Here is an 18,718-nt window from a genome sequence, read left to right on the forward strand (position 1 = left end):
AAACTTGAGGAAGGCTCAAAACTCTTGCTACAAGTAAAATGGGGATATCTTACCTGAGTAAGGTTCCACTGCAGCTGCTGAGCTGGCTGGACCCCATACACAGTCTGGGGCATAGCTGCCATACCTGCCATGTAGCCAGCCTGCTGGGTGGTCATCATTCCATTCGGCACACCCATCATTGATGCCTGCATGCCACCCATATAGCCTGCAGGCATGGCCATGGGGGCAACCATCCCAGAAGCTCCTGGCTGAGCTACCATGCCTACTGGTGGAGGCATCATGCTCCCCATTATGCTGTTAGGAGGTGTAACCCCGGGGAAGCTGGGGTAGGCTGGGGGATATGCCATCTGAGCAGGAGCCACGAACATTGCTGTCAAGGAAACACATATACAGGTCTGTTAAAGAGTGAAAAACATAGTCAGCCCAAACTCTCCCTGGCTACCCCTTTCCAGCTGGAATTTCTCAGGATTACTCTACTCACAATGCTCTTTACGCAGCAAAGTAGTTAGAGTCTCTACAAGGCCTGCTATGGCTTACCAATGGGCTGCTGACTGAGTCATTTTCCCTTTAGGGTCCAGATCCAGACCTTGAGTTAGACTTCACCAAAGTGTGACCCCAGACTCCACAGAAGTATGACTCTGAGTTACATTAATTTCTATCTGCTGATACTTTGGTCATGTTCAGGTTTGTTTGCTGTATGACATCCTGGTCCCCAAAGTAACTGTCCTCTGTCACAGTAAATAATTCCTGCATGGAAGCCCTCATGTCTCTATCTGGCACATGGCCATGATACCCAGGAAGTCTACCTTGAGTAGGCATTTGAGGCGTCTGGGATCCATACAGTGAAAGAATGGAGTCTTTAGAGAGCTGTTTCTTGCCTATTTCTTCTGATTTGCTCCCTGGCTCCGGAAACAGGTTCAGGTTTTCAGGAACAGAGCCAGCACTCCCTGCAGTTGGCATGGAACCTACAGCCTTAGGGCAAAGAGGGCAGGGGAAGAATTGAAATGGTTCTCATGGGGGTCTCCTTAAGGATCTCCCTTCCCTCTCTGCTGTTCCTAACATCTGCAATAAGAATTCATGGTTCAAGTTAATAGCTTCCTGACATTTTTACTATTGAAATATCTGAAAACACCTGATAATTAAGCTCTGTTACAATTCTTTCCTTTCACCAAAATAATGTGATTTGGTAGGAACAAACAAACAAAACAACCCACAAATGATGCAGCAGGGGGAACTGAGTTTAGATCCCAGTGTAGTCATTTACTAGTATAACCAGAGGCTAGTCACATAACTTTTATGAACTAATATTTCTACATCTGTAAAATTCCCACTTTGCAGGTTTGTGGTGAAGATGTGAAATTATTAATGAAATACACAAAATGATATACAAAAACCACCTCACACTATGCCTGAGACATTGCAGGCATTTCACGAATGGTAGCCATTAAAGGTTTCAAGTCTTCCTACCCACAATTCTCTGGCAGTAACTCAGGCCTAGGAGCTAGCCTCAAGTATCAGCCTTCACAATATCACACACTTTCCGTAGAAGCAACTCAAAGGGCCCACTCTTTTTGAGCAGGAGAAAAAAATGGCATGAACAGCAATCTTAGACTGTGACAGAAATGACACAATATTAAGGGAAGAATGAAGAATAAAGAAAACCAAAGTCCAACTCCACCAAGGAAGCATGACTTAGTTCTATGATTAAGATATATCAAAATCACCCATTTCAGAATGTTCTTTAATCCCGAGGAGCCCACAAGACTCACCTTTCTGGAACCTGAAGACGAAGGGGATGGAACAGAGGCCAAGAGATCTAAATCCTTCTCTAGGGTATTGCCGGTCTTACTATTTGCAATGGAGCAGGACACGGGAGCATCTAGAAAGAGAGATCGAAGTTAAGATGCAGCACTGCTTATTAAGCCCATGCCTTCATTCTATTCTAGACAAAAAGCAAAAGTGGCCCATAAGCTCATGGACCTAGAAATCTAGACTTCTGGAACCACCTAGCATGGATGGGGCTTCTCAAAAGAGGCTTTACCCCACATTCCCAGAGTGCTCTGGGGAAGCCTGTAGCCCAGCTATCAGGCACAGGGCAGCAGAAGCCCAGGCCTGAAAGCTATTTCAGCACCGCAGTAGGGGGCTGGCTGGCTCCCTTTTGGCTATTAGAAACCTAAGTAGCCAATAACCTAAGTCAGCAGAAGCGGATAGAAACAAAGTGCAACCATCAGTGCTGTGAAAGGCAAACAACAGGCTTTCTTTCTGAAACGGTAGAATCACTAGTTCAGGATTTCAAAGGTTTAGAGAAAAATGACCACAGGCCATCTCAGAAACAGGCTGCATCTGAAAAATGAAAGGAATGCAGGCAGGGAGTGGAGTACAGGGAAGTGACATGAGGTTCAAAGGTGCGGTTTAGCAAAATTGCTAACATTTATGGAGGGTTCAGTATGTACCAGGCATGGGGCTAAGAGCTTTAGAGGCATTATCTCATTTAATCCTTCCAATAACACCTTTGAAGTAGAGACTCATTCTCACTGCACAGAGTAGGAAAGCAATATTAGAGGTTAAGTAAACTACCCAAGGTCACAGACAGCAGGACACTGGCTCCAAAGGCCATGCTCTTAACCACTACACCATACTGTCACTCTGAAAAGTGTCATGGTAAACACTTCCTTAGAGCAACTGTTCAGATATAAAACAGGTCAGGAAGAGTGCGAGAGAACAGTCTTACCAATGAAGACAAAACTGGAGAATCAAATCTCTACCTATCTTCCAGGGTCACTGAGAATTCATTAAAATTTGTAAGAACATGGAAGCTGAAAGTCCAACTCTTACCAAGGCCCAACAAATCCATGACAGGCGCTGTGGATTTTGGGGAGCTTTTCCGAGGTAGCTGTGGGTCTTCTTTTTTCTGTGGCTAAGGTGAAAATATGGTACAGAAATAAGCAGGTGTTTTTGAACTCCTTATTCCCATCTCCACTGTAAAGCCATGGTGTTCTTGTGGGTAGGGCTACTGTTATTCAAAAAGAGTTACCAAAGAAACGAAACTCAGGAAGTGTCAGGTGAAAGAATCAAGTCAGGAGGCAGAAGTGCATAAACCAAACCTGAAGCGAAAAACAAAGATATCGCCTGTGATTGTCTGGCGTCCTGAAGAGACAGATCTTTCTGAAACCAAGACAACCACAGAACAGGGGATCCAACAGAAGCAGCAGTTTTTGGTCCCAGGAAAAGCCAAGAATAAAGGGAGGTATCTGATGGTACAAGAGCCAAGAGCCAACAAATCTCCCAGTGGTTAGAAAACCTTTTACTTTAACACCGAAAGGGAGGTCGGTTTAAAGATTACCTAATTCACTCTGCCAATATCACTAGCGACTGTGTCCATAGACAATGTGATTCAGAATGATGATAAAAGACTCTTCCTTAAGCAATAGTAAGTAAAGTCCTCTCTCCCAAGATTCCAAGCTTTTATATTAGAGATTCTACTACTACAGCCACAAAATGTCCTGTGGAAAAAGAAGGGTGTCTGTTTCAACATGACAAAGCAAGAATATAAGAAGGGATCATTTAAAATGGTCTAGTATGGCCTCACTTCTGGACTGTTCTTCATTGAAATCGGAAAATGGGGTACAGAAGGTCTAACAAGAGGACTAATGTGGAAATAGCATCTGCTCAGAAGGTGTCCCACAGCCTTGGCATTCTGGCTTGGAACGTGCCTCTTGCTTAGACGGAACAGATGCATTTCCTGAGTTCCCATCTGACCCCAAAGAGAAGCTCTTACAGAGCAGATTTAGGCAGCAACTGGTAACGGGAGAGCAGAGATGACAGCAGGTGATCGAATCCAGATGCAGAACCCTCTAGCCCCAGCTGTGATGGTGCAATGGTACTCACCACGAGGCCTCCTACTCTCCCTTTCACAAATATACACATACCTTAGGCTGTCCATTCAGTGCAAATACTTCCCAACTTACCATTTTCACCTTCTCGAAAACAACAGGTTCCAACTTTTTTTCTGGAACTGGTTCGCTCCCTCTTTTCCACTTGTCATCTTTTTCTTTCTGTAATGATTTAACAAGACAAAGAACACAGGGCTCAAGGTGACTAATAGTTTGATAAATTATAATTCCAAGTGTCCGAAAAGGACACCCCAAATCCCTATTGATTCTGATGCAAGCTTGAGAGGCGGTGTCTTGGTGTGGAGCATGAGAGTTGACCTCTTCCACATTAGCCTCAATGCTGTACGAGGTGTCTTCCAAACACCTTAGGCACCCGCCCTCCTAACCCACTCAGGACTCTCGATATTTGCAGTCGAGGCTCTGTACAGACGCTAAAACATTTTACCAGTATGCTACCCATCTGTGCCCCAAATTTAATTTGCCCATGCTTTGAGAGGTCTCCCCTCATCTTGGTATACTAGCGAATAAGTTCATCTTACTCAGCTTATGTCCTTTGTGATATCATAAATTCAATCATAGGTCCTCTCAATAGTCATTTCTTTTTTTAACAGTCAGAAAATAAACCTTAATTTCAAGTTTACAGATTAGAAGAACAAAAATTAAGTTTTAAAGTCAAATAAACATCTAAATGTAAAACAAAACCACAAAGTAACCTTAAGAATACAGAGTACAGCATACATATGAAAAACATGTTTGGTCTTGCCAGTGATAAAAAATGCAATTTAAAATGCACTTTATGCAGAGCAAAAGATCTTTCTATAATGTTGGTAGGGATGAAGTGAAACCAGTACTCTTATACAATGCTGAGGAGAGAGAGTCAAATGGTACAACTTCTGCAAAGCATATTGGCAAAACTAGGAAGAGACAAATGTTGAAATCCTTTGACCTAGATGATACCATATCTTGTAATGTATCTTACGAAAATAGTCCAAAATATGAAAAAGGTTAAATGCACCAAGAAGTTCACCCCAGAATTATTTATGCTAAAAAAACCTTAAATAACACTTATGCCACAGAGGGGAAATGGTAAAATAAATTATTACTTTCAGTGATTTAGCTACTCACTGAAAGATGATGCAACAATTAAAAATTATAAATACCATATAAGCAACATAGAAATATATGTTAAGTGGAATGAAGGCAGGAGAAGTCTATATAACTGTATTATAATTATGCCTCCAAAAAGAAACTATATAGAAAGAAAGGGGAACACACCAAGAAGATAATTATTAGCAAAGATAGTGAGAGTATGCATGAATATTTCACTTTAATTTTCATTTTCTCTAAAATAATCTTACAATCAATACATGCAGCTTTTTCATATGAAGTGTATGTCTTTAATACAGACATTTCATTTAAGTTAAAAATGAAAAGAATAGTTTTTAACAAAGCCAGTTTCTTTTCATTTGATATTAAATGTCTTCACTTAGCAAATATTAATTATTGGCATAAAAATCTTCACAAGAATATGAAAAAAATCTAAGTATATTAAATAACAAATTCTGAAATAGCTTTTTGGTAAATGGGAGGTTATTTCCTTCCTAAGAAAAACATCCAGTAACCGCGCTTGCTTTCATGGGTACAGGACATCAGCATCGTAATCATGAATACCCTGAGGGCAGAGCTGCTGTTTCTACAATAGCTGTGTACAAATAGCAACTCTACTCCTTCATCATCTGAATTATCTCAGATACCCTTTGCTGACCTCATCTGAGTTCATATCTTTAGGCACAATGAACAGAGCTGGGCAGACAGACCACAGTTTTCTACAAATAAAAGGAAATGTGTGTGCTTGGGTTCTGTTTTTGATGATGCCATCCAAGCTGTAGCTGCACACTGGGTTAATTCTTTCTTGGCACAGATATGATACTGACAAGTCCCTTTTCTGGATGACTGCAAGATAAGAGTCCTTCATACAAAGTTGAGAACGAATCATTTTTACCTAACTGTATGTATTACCTTACATTTACTTGCCTGTGTTGAAATTCACCTACCAGTTAAATGCCCCTTTCACACAGCTTCATAAGATCAATCTGAAGCGGATTCCAATTAGCTTAACTTTTAATTACCCAGAAGGGCTTAGAGCTCCACGCAAACAGTGACTTCACTGTCTATGATATCATTATTACAAAACTAGAATAGATGATAGATAGGTAGGACCTGTGCTGGAAGTGAAGAATCCCTTACTCTCAATAATTCTGTGACTAGAGAAATAGCCAATTATTCCTAAGAGAATTTTCTGTAGAATCTTGTTAAAGGTTATTTAAAGGTCTAAATAGTCCTATCTATTGGTTCTCCATTAGTTGTCATTAGTTAGGCGTATTTTCCTCTTTCAGAAATCATGCTGTCGCTGTCTGTCCCCCTGTGTGTTATATTTGTCCTAGTTATCATATACTGTATTGCAGATTCTAAACATGCCTAGGGTGGAATGTGTTCTTGGCAACTGGTAGTCAGCCTCCTTCTGAAGCCCTTCTCAGAAACAAGGGTCACATTGGCAATCAGTCCACCAACACACTGGTTATCCGCAGGTAATGCTGGAAATATACATTGGTCACACTGAAGGAAACTGGTGATTTAATTACACCTACTTTTGTTGATTTCATTTACAGGAAAAAAGTATATATGTGTGTATATATCTATATAGATAGATATATGTGTAGTACATATATACATATATTGTTTTATTTGATCTACTATATGCAACATGTCCATCTCAAGAAATAATTCAAAACTGGGAATCATCAGTAACACCTTCTAACTACAGGTTAAGGCAAAGAATTCACTGATAGGCAGAAATTTTTTTCATGATATCTCATGGTCTTGATTCAGTAACTGGCACTTTTTACTTTTGCTTAAAAATTTATTTTGAGACAGAGTCAAACTCCGTTGCCTAGGTGGGAGTGAAGTGGTGCAATCATAGCTCACTGCAGCCTCAACCTCCCTGGCTCACGTGATCCTCCCACTTCAGCCTCCCAAGTAGCTCGTTACTACAGGCATGTATACCACCATGCCTGGCTAATTTTTAAATTTTTTGTAGAAATGGGGGTCTTGCTTTGTTGCCCAGGCTGTTCTTAAACTCCTAGGCTCAAGTGATCCTCCCACCTCAGCCTCCCAAAGTGATGGGATTAGGGGATGAGCCACCACACTTGGTCTACTTTTGCATTTTTTAACAGATGGTTTTGGAGTATTTTGGTAGCAGTTCTTCAAAGTGTTCTCTGGCCTGATTTAATAAGCAAATTACTTATTATGGACAAAACTTGAAAGATGTATAACCAACCCTAAAGGCATTGATGTCCAGACTTCGGTCCATGTATTTCTTCTTCTCATATTTGTCTCGAATAAATCCTTCGACAGCTCTGCAAAAAGCTTATTAAGGATGAATCCAACTAGCCTCTCAAACAGTAAGAAGATAAAAGGTCAATTGTGTTCCATGGAGCATTGTTCTCCTCCTTCCCTCTTGCCTGGTTTCCCCACGTGGCTCCTGCCTGTTCATATGCAATTTCTCTGACCAAAGCCTTAAAATGTTTCCTTCACAGTTACAGCAGGGAATCCTTACTTCCTATGCTTTTCCTTCAGTATAATGATAGCAGCAAGTGGAATTAATCTACAAATTGACATTGGAGGTGGCTATACATCTGTGGCTGTTCTAGAATAGGTAAAGCAGTCAAATGTCTATTTTAAAGCACTTAGGTCAATAGGCCTCAAACAAAGGCACATAAGTACCCCTTGAAAACATAAACTCTTGTGCCCCACTGCCAAATTCTGACCAGTGGGTCTTCTGCAAGGCCCCAGATCTGCATTTAACAGGCTCCACCTGAATCCATTAAAAAAAAAAAAAAAGAACTTTAACAAGATGATCTACAAACTACATTTTGAGAAGCACTGCCTTTAGGGGATTTGGTTTTGTGTCCTAGGTGCTATCTCTGTTGAACAGATGGTGGAAGAAAGTTATTGGTTATTGATAAACTGGTAAACAACAGTTAATTCTTTCACCCAAGACATAAAAAGATGATAAAAATGAATGGCCATTTTGCTGACTGCCAGGGTTAACAGAGCACAATAAACTACTATTTTTAATCAAACAATAGTTTCAGAGATCCAAAATAAACTAGTGGAGATGTAACTTTATGGAAGAATTCACAGTGAAATTACTGCAATCTTAATTCCAGAGTGAGTCTTCTTCAAGTGACACCATATGACAATTCTGACATTCGCAAATACATATGCTTTTTGTGCATGTTGGTTGCAGGACAGAGGACAAGCAAGGACACTGACTAATCCACATAGAGATGACCCAGTCACATTACAGGACTGGAGTCTTGTTTGACTCTCCCCAAACATCAGAATACCACTCAGCCTTCTAAGTTGCTCCAGAAAAGATACGGGTCTATCTGAGGTCGCCGGAAAGTCTCAGGAAGATAGGCTTCATAAAGTCGGTTTGCCTTTCCATTTCCCATCTCTTGCATGCACTGTGACCAAAGAGAATGTAGAAACATGGCATGTGAGATCAAGAAAGAACTGAAAAACTTCCCACCCAATTCCACTACTGTACAATTGAAGAACCAACCTAGAGAGTGTCAGAACCAAGATTCTGATTTCCAATTCATGATTCTCTCTACCTTACTATGAATTCCCAATTATTTGCCCCAAGCTGTCTTTCCCCCTACTCCATAGGTTCCTTTTACTGAAATATCTGTGTACCAAGATACATTTAATTCAGTAATAAATCAAGATCTCATTTGACAGTCTTAGATACACAGCTACCAATTAAAATGTCTACTTGGCAGGCAATGATCAGTGTTACCATTCTGAGTTTATACTATTAATCAATTCCAATAAATGTGTTTCCCATTAGCTTTTAAGTAGACTCCTTAACACTTGTGAGGGATAAATCCCAAGAGCTTTTTAAGTCTCCAAATCCCCAAATATCTTCATGGCATATAATTTCCTTCATAAGACAGAGTAAAGTGTAACTGAAAAATGTAACTCACCTTTTTAGAACTTTAATACATCTATAAATACAGTCTAAAGCAATTTCTAAAGTCATTTTCTCGTTAAGAGTAACCTCTTATTTCCATTACCAACTTTAGCAACTGGATTTGGGAGGCGGAGGGGCTTCCCTTTTACTCCCAAGAAAGAAAAAATTAAAATTAAAGCATTTCAATGTAGGAAGAGAATAAAAAATAATGAAGCTATATCAAGGTACAGCTCTTAGGTCAGCCAGACTCATTAACTTAGGAGTCTCACTCCAAGCCATCAAGCTAACAGCATGCAAGATTCATGTATGCATTCCAGCTGTTACAGCTTTTTAAGATGATGACAATAAATATAATATATACATTGTCTTATTTAATATACTTTTAAGGTTAATTATGTTTAAATTTATTTAATTTTTTTTTTTTTTTTTGAGACGGAGTCTTGCTCTGTGGCCCAGGCTCGAGTGCAGTGGCCAGATCTCAGCTCACTACAAGCTCCGCCTCCCGGGTTTACACCATTCTCCTGCCTCAGCCTCCCGAGTAGCTGGGACTACAGGCGTCCCCCACCTCGCCCGGCTAGTTGTCTTTTTTAGTAGAGACGGGGTTTCACCGTGTTAGCCAGGATGGTCTCGATCTCCTGACCTCGTGATCCGCCCGTCTCGGCCTCCAAAGTGCTGGGATTACAGGCTTGAGCCACCGCGCCCGGCCTTATTTAAAATTTTTGAAATTTGAAATGTTATCATTTAATTCCATGTCTGTATGTGTCTAAAGATATATTAACAATCACAGAAAAGATGAGTTCACAAAAATGATTTTTTTTTTTGAGACGGAGTCTCGCTCTGTCGCCCAGGCTGGAGTGCAGTGGCGCAATCTCGGCTCACTGCAAGCTCCGCCTCCCGGGTTTACGCCATTCTCCTGCCTCAGCCTCCGAGTAGCTGGGACTACAGGCGCCCGCCATCTCGCCCGGCTAGTTTTTTTTTTTTTTTTGTATTTTTTAGTAGAGACGGGGTTTCACCGTGTAGGCCAGGATGGTCTTGATCTCCTGACCTCGTGATCCACCCGTCTGGGCCTCCCAAAGTGCTGGGATTACAGGCTTGAGCCACCGCGCCCGGCCAAATGATATATTTTTAATATTATGTACCATTAAAATATTTTCCATGTCTAAAACAAAGATTCATGTATGCATTTTAGCAATAAAATATTTCCATAAGTCTATGATTTGGAGGTTTTTTTAAAAAGTGATTTCTTTTTTTTTTTGAGACAGGGTCTCACTCTATTTCTAAGCCTAGAGTGCAATGGCATGATCATGGCTAACTGCAGCCTCAACTTCTGGGCTCAAGCAATCCTTCCACTTTAGCTTCTCAAACTGCTGGGATTACAGGTACATACCACCAGTCCCAGCTAACTTTTTAATTCTGTATTTTGCAGAGACAGGTGTCTCACTCTGTTGCCCCGGCTGGTCTTGAACTCCTGGAGTCAAGCGATCCACCCACCTTGGTCTTACAAAGTGCTGGGATTGAGCCACTGTGCCCGACCAAAAGTGAATATTCGAAACTATAAATTTTAGACCTGCAAGTGCTAAGAGTCTTAGAAATCACCCAAAGATCCCTCTTAATACTTTTGTGGACCCATGGAGTCCTAGACCATAGACTATTTCTGTTTTTAAGGAGGTAAAATATAGGTAGAATAACTTGTATCTTAAATAGAAAAAATAAAAATTTCTGTTAAGGTACAAGAATTTGACGTAAGTGTTTAACAACTAAATTTTCCTTTATCTTTGCCTTTGTGCCCGGTTTGACTGAAATTCATCTGGAATTCCTTTTACATGGATATATGGGAGCAGCTGACTCACTCTTGGGCTAAGTACCTGAATCTGTTCTTGAGTCCACTGGTCGAGGTTAACTGACTTTACCCTGGATATGTGCACCCCCAGATTCCTGTGGATTCCAGCACATCGAATGCAGATGAACACACCAATGTTCCAAGAGGCCCATCGCGGCCCTGTGAAAGTCAGGAACAGGGCAATAAAGTACAAATTACAACATTCAAGGCCTAAACTACAGTATTAGATTATCAGACATTTCTGCTAGAACATAAGTGAAAGAATTTTTACCATAACCACCTGTTTATTGACTCTGCTCATTGCTCCACGTGTCAGCTTTTCTTTAGTTTAAAATTTTTAAGTGTTTAAAATTCAGTGGTTTTTAGTGTATTCACATAGTTGTGCAATGATTACTATTATCTAATTCCAGAACATTTTCATTACTCCAAAAGAAATCCCAACCCATTATCAGGCACTACCCATTTTCTCCCAACTCTTCCCTCCCAGCCCCTGGCAATTATGAATCTACTTTTTATCTCTATGGATTGCCAATTCTGGACATTTAATATAAACATAATTATATAATATGTGGGCATTTGTGCATGGTACAATTTTTTTTACAGTGTCTGCTAATACAAGTGTTGAAACGCGGATGTTATAAGACTGTTACTTATATTAAGAAAAATCCCAGGAGTGCAAAGCCATATCATATGCTATTTGGCTGAGCACCTTATATAAACAGTCCTCTCCCAAGAGACGTTTTAGTGGTGATGGGCCTGTATTCACCACTTTTTAGTGGTGGCCTATATTCGGTTTTCCTACCAGGAAGAAAGATAGATAAGGCATGATTGTCCATGGCTCAACCTGTAATTGAAACTGTGTTTATCCTCCCCCCAACCCCAGGCCTATAAAATATGCATTCGCATTAACTTAATAGGATCCTTTCCCCTTAGGCTGATGTCCTTACTTTACTCAACTACTGAAATATCTCATTTCTAGACTGCCAAATAATAAAGATGCTTATAGTAACAAAAAGAAATCTCAAATATGAATTTTAATTCAAAACTGTTACAGAAGCTCCCATCCCCTGCCAGCTTTACTCATCCTAATAATCACTCTGAAAAATTATCACACTCCTCTTCATAATTTTCACCCAGGAAAAAAAAATGACTCATATGAAACCTGCCAAAAACTTACTGAAAAATCAGAAATATTTCCTTCTCCATTATCCCACTTGGCAGAAACTTACCACATAAAATAAGCATGACATAAAAATTAGAGGATGCAACAAAGAGGTGAAAAGACACTGATTTTCTATAAACAGGACCTACGCTTGGAACGACAAGGAGCACAAGACTTCAGTTCTTTAGGACACAGACAATTATTTGGTTAGCCAGCAGGTTTTTCAATTTTTAATTTTTATTTTTAGAGGCAGTCTCGCTGTCACCTAGACAGGGAGTGCTGTGGCACCATCATAGCTCACTGCAGCCTCGTCTTCCTGGGCTCAGGTGATCCTCCTGCCTCAGCCTCTGGAGTAGCTGGGACTATAGGCATGTGCCATTCTGCCTGGCTAATATGTTTATTTACTGTAGAGACAAGGTCTCACTATGTTGCCCAGGCTGGTCTTGAACTCCTGGCCTCAAACACTTCTCCCACTTCAGCCTCCCAAAGTGCTGGGATTACAGGTGTGAGTCACTGCGCCTGGCCAGCCTGAAGGTTTTGACAGCAGTTTTAATGAAGGAATGCTACAATCATGTGGCAGAAAATTAGTTTTAGAAATTTGAATACATGATTATTACAAATAAGAATGTAATTTTTTGACAAAGATATCACTTATTTACTATGGCAAATACTGCAACAGAAGGCTCACATTCTCCTTATTACCACCAGGTGGTGCTCTCTGCCTGAAATTTTATCCCAATGCCTTATTGTTATCACAAGCTCAGATTTATCTTCTAAAAAGATATTTAGTCCCTTCACATTCCCAGATGGATTTACATAGTTGGTCCGCAATGTATCTTATAAACACAAAAACGATCTGCACACTTGTTTCAGGTGGGAGAGTGTCACGTCAAACACAAAATGAAAACCCTAAACTGATGTAAATCGGGTTTCTTAGCATGCTGTATATCCATTTTAGGTTACAGTTTTCATAAAGGAACTTCAATAAGATCTAAGTTATATAAGATTTAAAATGGCACCAAGTTAATATTTCATGTTTCTTAAAGCATTTTTCCTTTGCTCTAGATTCCAGAGTCTAGAACTCATAAGACAGTTAAGATGTATTTGTTTACTAACAAAGTCAGAAGCCAAACGCATTCATTAAAAATTGAAAGTCAGCTGTGAAACGTTACACTGTTTGCTTCCTGGCCTTAAGATGGGAAAAGGCAATTCCCAGTCATCTAAGCCACTGTCACAGCTCGCACTCCAGAGTACTTAAAGTCGTTTTGCTTCTGAGGAATGCAAGGCTAAGACTTTGAGCCTTGGGGTGACTCTGAAGCCACTGACAAGACCTCAGTACAGAAATACAGGCAACTGTATTTTCATGGAAAGCCAGAGAAGAGCCTCTTCTCCCCCGCAGATCCCCAACTGACATCCCTTCTGAAACCTTTTCCCAGTGAATATAGGGATAGTTATATCCCAGATACTCAGTCTCTTTTAGTTTTGAGACACTAGATTAGTGAATAACTACATGTTCCACAAAAGATTCTGAAACTAGAGAAAACAAAAATAAAAGAGACAAATGTTACTTATATGGCTGAAAACATGGGGAAATGGTGTAGTTACTTTTATTTTATTTTATTTTTTACAGACAGGGTCTCTCACTCTGTTGCCCAGGCTGGAGTGCAGAGGCAAGATCATGGCTCACTGTAACCTCAAACTCCTGGCCTCATGCGATTCTTCCACCTCAGCCTCCCATGTAGCTGGGACTACAGGCATGCACCACCATGCCTGGCTGAATTTTAAATTTTTTTAAAGACAAGGTCTCCCTATGTTGCTTAGGCTGGTTGTGAACTCCTGGCCTCAAGGAATCCTCTCACCTCAGCCTCCCAAAGCACTGGGATTATAGGTGTCAGCAACCATGCTCTGCCAGTTGTAGTTATTAAAAGTATAATCTTTGCTGCTAGTAAGGACTTAGGTTTGAGCGCAGCTCCTTCAGTGATTACCTGTGTGACCTTCTGAGAGACTGAGCCTTAGTTTCCTCATCTATAAAATGTGTACCATAGCATTCACCTCACAGTGCCTAAAACACAGAGGGACAATAACTGAGGACTATATATAAGGACGTGGTATCGAATGAGGTTTCCAGAACCCACTTCCCATTCATCTTCCTGATATGGGCCAGTTAACTCATTCATATATGTAATATATACCTACACTCTGTGCAACACCACGGAGTGCTTCTTTTTATTTTAATTTTATTTTTTTGAGACAGTCTCACTCTGTCACCCAGGCTGGAGTGCACTGGTGTGATTTTGGCTCACTGCAACCTCTGCCTCCTGGGTTTAAGCAATTCTGTTCCCTCAGCTTCCCGAGTAGCTGGGACTATAGGTACATGCCACCACACCCAGCTAACTATATTTTAATAGAGACAGGGTTTCGCCACATTGGCCAGGCTGGTCTCGAACTCCAGATCTCTGGTGATCCACTCGCCTTGGCCTCCCAAAGGGCTGGGATTACAGGTGTGAACGACCGCACTCAGCCAGAGTGCTTCTTTTTGGAAAGGAATATGAGTTCTGGTCCTAAAATACCAGAACCAAAATGAACTGAATATCAGAGAGAAGAAATTTACCCTAGACCCAATTTCGAAGTCTTCTAGAAAACATGAAATTTTAAGCAGCTTCCTTTATTGATCTTAAAATATTTCTTCAAAATGCACTTTTTAAACCCTCGCCTGTTCCCTTTCTCTGCTACACACCCCCACCATGCCCTTGTGCTTGCATATGCCCCCATTACACAGGAAAAAAAAGAAGGCCCAAGGCTGTCAGCCTAAGTGGTGGGTACTTGGATTCCACAGTACCTGGTATTGCTGCTGCAAGGCCAGCCTACTTTAATCTGGTAAACTTGCAAAAATGCAAGTGAAACCAATTGTTTTAACATAATGACCTCCAATTCCGTCTATGTTGCTGCAAATGTCAGTGAGTTAAAAAAAGGTGGATCTCAGGGAGAGAGAGTAAATTGGTGTTCTAGAAGCCAGAAAGGGTAGGGTGACGGAGGATGAAGTGAGGTTGATTAATGGGTACAAAAATATAGCTAGCTAGCCTGGCCAACATGGTGAAACCCCATCTCTACTAAAAATACAAAAGATTAGCCGGGCATGGTGGCACGTCTGTAATCCCAACTACTGGGGAGGCTGAGGCAGGAGAATTGCTTGAATCCAGGAGTCAGAGGTTGCGACGAGCCGAGATCACACCACTGCACTCCAGCCTGGGCGACAGAGCAAGACCCTGTCTCAAAAAACCCCAAAATACAAAAATACAGTTAGAAGAAATAAGACCTAGTGTTCAATAAATCAGTAGAGTGACTATAGCAGACAATAATCTACCATATATCTCAAAATAGGTAGAAAAGAATAATTCAAATGTTTCCAGCATAAAGAAAAGATAAATCTTTAAGGTGATGGATATACCATTATCATGATTTGGTTATTACACATTATGTGAATGTATCAAAATAATCATGAAAACATGTATATCTATTACGCATCAATAAAGAGAGATAAACCAATTGTTCAATACACATTGGTCATGGTAATCAAGAAAAAAATATAAAAGATACCATTTTGAAATTTAAAATGAAAAGAGATGCTGAGAGGCAATATGCCAAACAATTTTGAAAGCGAAGAGGATAGACAAGTGATGTAAACTGGTAGTGATTGACACAACACAAGAACAAGGTCACAGATAAGTGAACATATTCAACAGGAGCCTAAGAGCAGGCTTGGGCAGCATTAAGCAATACTAAAACTAACATAGAATCACTCTGTAATAAGGGATCGGGGAAAATGAAAAAAGTAGATGGAAATGGATTTGGTTGATCAGTCAAGAAATCAACTCTCCTAAGTACCAGCTCAGTATCGGAAAAACCTGGGTTTACATGGACGTGTTGCATGTAATTTGACAAGTTTCTCTAGGGCTTATGTCTCCATTTGTAAAATGGAAAGCATATAGGTAATATCCAACTTATATTCAACTTCTGGACAGCTTCTACATACTAAGTAACTACTGCTACAAATTCCTCTTGCTGCTGAAACTTTCCCCACCATCAATGCTGCCAGGATTAGAAAGGCTCTGGAAGACAGAAAACTCAGCAGACAGAAAACGGGAACTAGAGTGATGGAGGGCTTCAAGCTAGTATTAATATTATAATAATTACCTCATTGAGTTCTAATCTATGGAGTTCCAAACAAATAAATGTTGAGGAGAAAAAAATTGATAAATTGATGGCTACCTATATTTAGACCTGCTGGCATAATGGACCTGTCAAAAAGTTCAATGGGCAGGGTAAGAGAAGGGAGAGAAAAATCTCTCCCATCTTCCAACCAAATCCTGTTGAATCTATCTTGGAAACTTTTCCAGAATCTATCCATTTCTACCTAGACCTTCTCATCTCTCACCTATAAGCATTCGTCTTTTTGTTTTTGTTTTTGTTTTGAGAAGGAGTCTCCCTCTGTCGCTCAGGCTGGAGTGCAGTGGCGCGATCTCGACTCACTGCAAGCTCCACCTCCCGAGTTCACGCCATTCTCCTACCTCAGCCTCCCAAGTAGCTGGGACTACAGGCGCCCACTACCCTGCCCGGCTAATTTTGTTTTTGTATTTTTAGTAGAGACGGGGTTTCACTGTGGTAGCCAGGATGGTCTCATCTCCTGACCTTGTGATCCGCCCGCCTCGGCCTCCCAAAGTGCTGGGATTACAGGAGTGAGCCACCGCGCCTGGCCAGCATTCATTCTCTTAACATTATTTATTGTGTACCTATGTGCCAAGCACTTTGTCTGCTAAGTACTAGGGATACAAAGGCAGAGAAAATAAAGATGAGATTCCTCAATTCAAAAAACTCACAGACTAACAAGCAATTAGTCTCCAGAATCCCACTAGAATAACCTTTCTAAAACACAAATCTGTACAGATCAGACCTCTAAATATAAATACCTTCCATGTAGTCTTATACACAGAGGTAAATATGTAAATTGGTGCACATTTTCTGAATAGTATATTCCAAACTAAGCTCTCAATCTCTTGCTACAAAATCTCTTCCTTTTTCCTTCATCTTAGTCAACTATACCTCCATCCATTCCATTGCGTCAGCCAGAAATTTATGCATCATAAAACCTCTCTCTCCTTCAGCCCCCACATCACCAAGCCAAAAATATCTGTCACATCAGTATCTCTTCTCTCCATCTGTATAACTATTTCTGTAATCTAAAACTACCAGACTCTTTTGGACCACTGCAATAACCTCCTAATAGCTCTCTCTCCACTTTTACATTCTCTTCTCCCTCGAGCCCAAACCAAAACCATTCTCCACCAAACAGCCAACTTGAGCTCTTAAAGAAGCAGAGCCACCTTCTGCTACTTAAAATTCTTCTATTACTATTGGATTAAAGAACAAAATCCTTAACATGGTTTCCAAGGTCTTAAAGGTCTAGCCCATGCCTCCTTCCGCAGCCTCTCAATTCCTATAACAGCAGCCTTCTTTCATTTCCTCAAGGCACCAACATGTTCCTTCCTCAGGGCTTGCTGGCCTTTGAACATGCTGCTCCTGCTGCCTAAAAAAACTCCCTAACTGCCAAATGCCCCTTGCAGCCTGGCCAACTCCTATACATCACGAGGGTCTCAGCTGAAATGCTTCTTCCTCAAAGGAGTCTTTCCTTAGCTCCCCAGTCTAAACACGACTGTAATCTCTCTTCTACCCTTTCTTTTGGTTTTTACCTTATAGAAAATTTCAAACAAACAAAAGCAGAGCATAATTAACCACGAGCTTCAGCAATTATCAAGTCCTGGCCAATTTTGTTTCAGCTATACTCCTACCCACTGCCCCTTGACTCCAACCTTGGATTATTCTGGAGCAAATCCTAAACATCATACCATTTCATCTGTGTATACTTCAGCATATATCTCTAAAAGATAAGGACTTTTTTTAAAGGCAATGAACTTTCATTTACCCTTTACTCTTTCTTTCCTTTCTTTTTTTTTCTCTTTTTTTTTTTTTTGAGACAGGGTCTTGCTCTGTCACCCAGGCTGGAGTGCAGTGGCACAATCATAACTCATAGCAGCCTTGGGCTGTTGGGCTCAGGCAATCCTCCCATCTCAGTCTCCCAAGTAGCTGGGACCACAGGCATGAGCCACCACGCTCAGCTGAATTTTTTATTTTTGTAGAGATGGGTCACTGAGTGCTGTTAAGAGTCAGGGGGAAAAAAAAGTGAAGAAAAAAAAAAGAAATAGGCCAGGTGTGATGGCTCACGCCTGTAATCCCAACACTTTGGGAGGCCGAGGTGGGCGGATCACCTGAGGTCAGGAGTTTGAGACCAGCCTGGCCAACATGGTGAAACTCCATCTCTACTAAAAATACGAAAAAAAAAAAAAATAGCCAGACATGATGGCATGTGCCTGTACTCCCAGCTACTTGGGAGGCTGAGGCAGGAGAATCACATGAGCCCAGGAAGCAGAGGTTACAGTGAGCCGAGATCCCACCACTGCACTCCAGCCAGGGTGACAAAGCAAGGCTCCATCTGAAAAAAATAAACTAAAAATAAATAAATGAAATAAAAAAGAGGCAGGGTCTCACTATGTTGCCCAGGCTGGTCTTGAACTCCTGGCCTCAAACGATTTTCCTACTTTGGCCTCCCAAAGCACTAAGATTACAGGAGTGAGCCCCTGTACCTGGCCACCCTTTACTTTTTCTAAATCATACCACATTTTGTTACTATCTAATTATTTGATTAAGATTCTTTCCCACTAATGTGTGCC

At 40.8% G+C, this 18,718-nt stretch overlaps 1 protein-coding gene across 3 annotated transcripts in view; it reads right to left on the reverse strand.

The window, feature by feature from the left end:
* SMAP2 (small ArfGAP2) overlaps positions 1–18,718 on the reverse strand; it is a 49,547-nt gene that overhangs the window by 5,829 nt on the left and 25,000 nt on the right. For 2 of the 3 annotated variants that reach the window (XM_033226955.1, XM_033226956.1), the window contains exons 2-9: positions 10,797–10,930; positions 8,337–8,422; positions 7,231–7,309; positions 3,969–4,055; positions 2,836–2,917; positions 1,770–1,879; positions 807–972; positions 54–370 (exon numbers count right to left, since the gene is read on the reverse strand). In XM_033226955.1, coding sequence (XP_033082846.1) covers positions 54–370; positions 807–972; positions 1,770–1,879; positions 2,836–2,917; positions 3,969–4,055; positions 7,231–7,309; positions 8,337–8,422; positions 10,797–10,930 — 1,061 coding nt within the window. The remainder of the gene's footprint in view (positions 1–53; positions 371–806; positions 973–1,769; positions 1,880–2,835; positions 2,918–3,968; positions 4,056–7,230; positions 7,310–8,336; positions 8,423–10,796; positions 10,931–18,718) is intronic. The other variant, XM_033226957.1, reaches the window with a different exon arrangement.

This window comes from Trachypithecus francoisi, unplaced genomic scaffold (assembly GCF_009764315.1).
Source record: "Trachypithecus francoisi isolate TF-2019V2 unplaced genomic scaffold, Tfra_2.0 Lachesis_group12, whole genome shotgun sequence".
Lineage (NCBI taxonomy): Eukaryota > Metazoa > Chordata > Mammalia > Primates > Cercopithecidae > Trachypithecus > Trachypithecus francoisi.